The sequence below is a fragment of the Haliaeetus leucocephalus genome, unplaced genomic scaffold, assembly GCF_000737465.1.
Source record: "Haliaeetus leucocephalus isolate CR32 unplaced genomic scaffold, Haliaeetus_leucocephalus-4.0 Scaffold150, whole genome shotgun sequence".
Classification (NCBI taxonomy): Eukaryota; Metazoa; Chordata; class Aves; order Accipitriformes; family Accipitridae; genus Haliaeetus; species Haliaeetus leucocephalus.
The window spans coordinates 253,058-258,880 of record NW_010972586.1 but is presented as its reverse complement, the minus strand read 5'-3'; the positions used below and the strand labels follow the sequence as shown (position 1 = coordinate 258,880).

Here is a 5,823-nt window from a genome sequence, read left to right as displayed (position 1 = left end):
CACCTCCCAGGTTCCTGTAAAAATTAACTCTATCCCAGCTGAACCCAGGACATTATCCACCCCTTATTCTATACCATCTACATCATGCCCAGATCTTACATTTTCCAATCAACCACTACCACTTTCCTTGTCTTATATATAAGTATATGGACCCCCTCCCCCCCTGCACACACACACACACAAATGGTATTCCTTTAGCCTATGGGCTATCCCTCTAACGTGTCCATCAATTTTATTTAGTCCATGACTTTGGGGCTCCATCTGTTGTAACAGTTCTTCAGGATAAGAGAGATGGTGTGAGATGGTGGGTTGTTGTATGCTGCCTCTGGAACTTGTGGCTAGTACATTTGGTGCAACTCACGCCCTTAGTCTGCAGGTCGAAGATGTTGATCTTGAGGAAATTGCTGGGTGTCAGTTCAAGTTCCATCACTGTTGCACTTGGCTCAGTTTCAAAGTCCATCCCGCAGTCATTTGGGTAATTCTTACAGTAATACCCTTGATATGGCATATAGACACTATAGATACAATGACATGCATTGGCAGGGTATTTAGCAGTTAGGTATCATACAGCCCAATTCACTGGCTATTCTCTCCCAAAATCAAATCTCCCTGAGGTACACATCGAACTTCCCCATCCTTCTGCATCACCCACCAGGTGTACCCAGGTCCCTGAGCAAAAACAACCCCTTGGATGGGTTTGCCTCTGCTTGAGGGAGGACTAACCCAGACTGTCTTTCCTAACATACTCCTCATGCGCACTACAGGGACTTTATCCCCTTCTACAGTATGTGGAAGTCTTGGTTGGGCAGGGCCAGCCCAATTGGCAGATCCTCTAGTATTAACTAACCAGGTGGCTTTTGTTAAATGTGTATCCCAATGTTTGAAAGTCCCACCCCCCATCGCTCTCAATGTAGTTTTCAGCAGTCCATTGTATCGTTCAATTTTTCCGGAGGCCGGTGCATGATAAGGGATGTGATATACCCACTCAGTGCCATGTTCTTTGGCCCAGGTATCTATGAGGTTGTTTCGGAAGTGAGTCCCGTTGTCCGACTCGATTCTTTCTGGGGTGCCGTGTTGCCATAAAATTTTCTCTTCAAGGCCCAGGATAGTGTTCTGGGCAGTGGCATGGGACACAGGGTATGTTTCCAGCCATCCAGTGGTTGCTTCCACCATTGTAAGCACATGGCACTTGCCTTGGCGGGTTCGTGGGAGTGTGATATAGTCAATCTGCCAGGCCTCCCACTGTTTATATTTCAGCCATCGCCTTCCATACGACAGGGGTTTTAGCCGCTTGGCTTGCTTAATTGCAGCACATGTTTCACATTCGTGGATGACCTGTGCGATAGTATCCATGGTCAAGTCCACCCCTCGATCTCAAGCCCATCTATATGTTGCATCTCTCCGCTGAAGGCCTGAGGTATCGTGGGCCCACTGAGCCATAAATAGCTCACCCCTATGTTGCCAGTCCAGGTCCACCTGAGACACTTCAATCTTGGCGGCCTGATCTGCCTGCTGATTGTTTTGATGTTCTTCAGTGGCCCGACTCTTGGGTACATGAGCATCTACGTGACGTACTTTTACCACTAGCTTCTCTATCTGAACAGCGATATCTTGCCACAGTGCGGCAGCCCAAATGGGTTTACCTCTGCGTTGCCAGTTGCCCTTCTTCCATTGCTGTAGCCACCCCCATAGGGCATTTGCCACCATCCATGAGTCAGTATAGAGATAGAGCACTGGCCACTTTTCTCTTTCAGCAATATCTAATGCTAGCTGGATGGCTTTCACCTCTGCAAACTGACTCGATTCACCTTCTCCTTCAGCAGTTTCTGCGACTAGTCGTGTAGGACTCCATACAGCAGCCTTCCACCTCCGATGTTTTCCCACAATGCGACAGGACCCATCAGTGAACAGGGCATATTGCCTCTCATTTTCTGGCAGTTTATTATACAGCGGGGCCTCTTCAGCCCGTGTCACCTCCTCCTCTGGCGACATTCCAAAATCTTTGCCTTCTGGCCAGTCCATGATCACTTCCACAATTCCTGGGCGACTGGGGTTTCCTATGCGAGCTCGTTGTGTGATCAGTGCAGCCCACTTACTCCACGTGGCATCAGTTGCATGATGTGTGGAGGAGACCCTCCCTTTGAACATCCAGCCCAGCACTGGCAGTCGGAGTGCTAAGAGGAGCTGTGTTTCAGTACCAACCGCTTCTGAGGTGGCTCGAACTCCTTCATATGCTGCCAATATCTCTTTTTCAGTTGGGGTATAGCGAGCCTCAGATCCTCGATATCCCTGACTCCAAAACCCCAGGGGTCGGCCTCGGGTCTCTCCAGGGGCTTTCTGCCAAAGGCTTCAGGTAGGGCCATTCTCCCCAGCTGCAGTGTAGAGCACTTTTTTAACATCTTGTCCTGCCCAGACTGGCCCAAGAGCTACTGCATGAACAATCTCCTGCTTAATTTGTTCAAAGGCTTGTCGTTGCTCAGGCCCCCATTTAAAATCGTTCTTCTTCCGGGTAACTTGGTAGAGAGGACTTACAATTTGACTGTAATTTGGAATATGCATTCTCCAAAAGCCCACAACACCTAAGAAAGCCTGTGTTTCCTTTTTATTAGTCGGTGAGGACATAGCTGCTATTTTGTTGATCACGTCCGCAGGGATCTGACGACGCCCGTCTTGCCATTTTACTCCTAAGAACTGGATCTCCTGTGCAGGTCCCTTGACCTTACTTTCTTTTATGGCAAAACCAGCCTTCAAAAGGATTTGGATTATTTTCTCAAAGACTTCTTCTGCCGTGTTGCCCCATATGATGATGTCATCAATGTACTGCAGGTGTTCCGGAGCTTCACCTTTTTCCAGTGCAGCCTGGATCAGTCCATGGCAAATAGTGGGGCTGTGTTTCCACCCCTGGGGCAGTCGATTCCAGGTGTACTGGACACCCCTCCAAGTGAAAGCAAACTGTGGCCTGCACTCCACTGCCAAAGGAATGGAGAAAAATGCATTAGCAATGTCAATTGTGGCATACCACTTAGCTGTCTTTGATTCCAGTTCATATTGAAGCTCTAACATATCTGGCACAGCAGCGCTCAGCGGTGGCGTGACTTCATTCAGCCCATGATAATCTACTGTTAGTCTCCATTCCCCATTAGATTTCCGCACGGGCCATATGGGACTATTAAAGGGTGAGTGAGTCTTGCTGATCACTCCTTGGCTCTCCAATTGGCAAATCAGCTTATGGATGAGGATCGGGGAGTCTCGGTTGGTGCGATATTGCCGCCGGTGCACCGTCGTGGTAGCAATTGGCACCTGTTGTTCTTCAACCTTCAGCAACCCCACAACTGAAGGGTCTTGGGAGAGACCAGGTAGGGTAGACAGCTGCTCAGCCTCCTCCGTCTCCAGTGCATCTATACCAAAGGCCCAACGGTACCCTTTTGGGTCCTTGAAATACCCCCTCCTGAGATAATCTATACCAAGGATGCACAGGGCCTCTGGGCCAGTTGCAATGGGGTGTTTATGCCACTCATTCCCGGTTAGACTCATTTCGGCTTCCAATACGGTTAGCTCTTGGGATCTCCCTGTCACACTAGAGATATAGATGGGTTCTGCCCCTTTATAACTTGATGGCATTAGGGTGCATTGTGCACCAGTGTCTACTAGAGCCTTATATTCCTGTGGGTCTGACGTGCCAGGCCATCGAATCCACACTGTCCAGTAGACTCGGTTGTCCCTCTCCTCCACCTGGCTGGAGGCAGGGCCCCTCTAATCCTGGTTAGAATATCCGTTACTCACTTTTTGCACACGTGAATCAGAAGTCCCTTCAAGAGGATCAGAATTGAGATCGGCCCATCTACTGCATCCGGGGGACTGCTCACAGGAAACTGGAGCAGCAGTTTTCCAAGAAGAATTCTCTTTTCTGGTTGCTTTTTCTCGCAACTCCCGTACCCGTGAATCCAAGACTGAGGTAGGTTTTCCATCCCACTTCCTCATGTCCTCTCCATGGTCATGCAGGTAAAACCACAGGTTAGCCCGTCGTGTGTACTTTCTCTCTCCTCTCGGGCAGAGGAACGCTTACTCCCAATAACTGCAATGCGGGCCTGTACAGGTGAGGAGGAGGACATATCCACTTTGAATTGCTGGAACTCTCGGGACAATTCCTCTACAGCTGAGACACAGGCCCATAGGGAGGAAGAGAGACTTCCTTCGTATTGCCAGAGTTGGACAGCCAATTCATCCACCATTTGTCCATAGCCTTCTTTCCAGGACATTACTGCCAATGAGTTGGCATAGGTTGGTGGTGCACTTCGTAGAAACTTCCGCCACATCGGTTGTGTGCATTGGACTTCATCTGGATCTGTGGGTGACTGCGCATTTTCTGGATCATTATAAATCACCTCCAGCACAGCTAATTCCCTCAGGTACTGGATACCTCTCTCCATGGTGGTCCACTTGCCTTGGTGACATGTAACTTCATCCTTGAAGGGGTATCTTTCCTTTACACCTAACAGAAGTCACCTCCAGAGGCTGAGGACTTGTGTTTTTCTCCCAATCGCCTTGTCAATGCCCCCTTCCCTAGACAGAGATCCCAACTGCTTGGCTTCCTTACCCTCTAATTCCAAACTACTGGCCCCATTATCCCAGCATCGGAGCAGCCAGGTAACAATGTGCTCAGCTGGATGGCGGCTAAAATCTTTTTGCATATCATGCAACTCACTCAGGGATAGAGATCGGGTGATTATTTCAGGTTCTGCCTCTTCCTCCTGTTCTCGCGATGACCCTGGTTCATCTTCATCTCTCACTGAGCGAACTGATTTCTTTGTGTGTTTCTTTTTCTGTACAGGGGCGACTGATACTGGCACAGGTTGGTTTTCTGGTTTAGCTGCAGTACCTGTCACAGGGGTTAGGGTAGCCATGCTGCCTGTTGCCGCAGTAGGGGTAGCCATGGTGCCTGTTGCCCTGTTTTCCATCTTTTCCCCCTTTTCCACCTGGAGGTGCTGCATAATATCAAGCAGGGTTTGGTAGATACTGGCCAGGGCCCAGCACAGTGCAGTGAGTTGTGCGTCTCTGGAATAGCCACAGCATTTTCCTTTCAAATATTCTACCACTTCATGAGGGTTCTGTAGTTGTTTGGGAGTGAACTTCCAAGTCACTGGAGGTGAGAAGTTCTCTAGATACCTGCCCACATCCTCCCACATGCCGTGCCACCCATGAATATCCAGCTTTGGGACAGATCTCTGGGTGGTACTCTTAAAGAGCCTCTTTGTAGCCCTAGACAAGACCTGAAACATAGTCAGGAGGCATAGCACTAACAGCACACTGGCTTGCGCATCCCAAGGATATTCAAAATTCTCGAAAACTGTTGTAATTAGTTGGAAAGAGAAAAAGGAGGGGAATGGATGGGGGGAAGTATCCCCCCCTGACTTCCCCATGGGTTGGGTGTAGTTACCAATAAAATCCGACAGAAGGTGCCCAAAGTATGGAAATGATATCACTGCCTCATACAGATACCAGCTTAACCTCATGACCAGTGATGTAATCATTTCACAAGTCGACATTGCCCAGTACAGCAAAATGATAATCCCAATCACTTTCCCAGAGGTGAGAAACGTTTAACTACAGGCAATATATAGAGCATATAAGAACTTACAAAATGCCACCATGTAAACAAATGAACCAACATTGTGACTAACATCTATTTATCTAGTAGAAGAAATGCGTATGACAAATTTGTTTCAACACGCTCTGGCCAGATCTGTTGTTATCTCAACCCTTCGTGCCCCACGTTGGGTGCCAAAAAGGACTGTCATGGTTTCAGCCCAGCCGGTAACAAAG

At 48.7% G+C, this 5,823-nt stretch overlaps 1 protein-coding gene across 1 annotated transcript; it reads right to left on the bottom strand.

Moving 5' to 3' along the window:
- Nucleotides 1-568: 568 nt before the first annotated feature.
- Nucleotides 569-1,353, bottom strand: LOC104828192 (uncharacterized protein K02A2.6-like). The gene has a single exon (XM_010561696.1). The coding sequence runs from the start codon at nt 1,351-1,353 to the stop codon at nt 577-579; it is 777 nt and encodes a 258-aa protein (XP_010559998.1). The 3' UTR covers nt 569-576.
- Between the last annotated feature and the right edge of the window lie 4,470 nt (nt 1,354-5,823).

What these genes read in the sequence shown, in the direction of transcription:
- LOC104828192 (XM_010561696.1), bottom strand. Translation starts at nt 1,353, where the DNA reads ATGGATACTATCGCACAGGTCATCCACGAATGTGAAACATGTGCTGCA.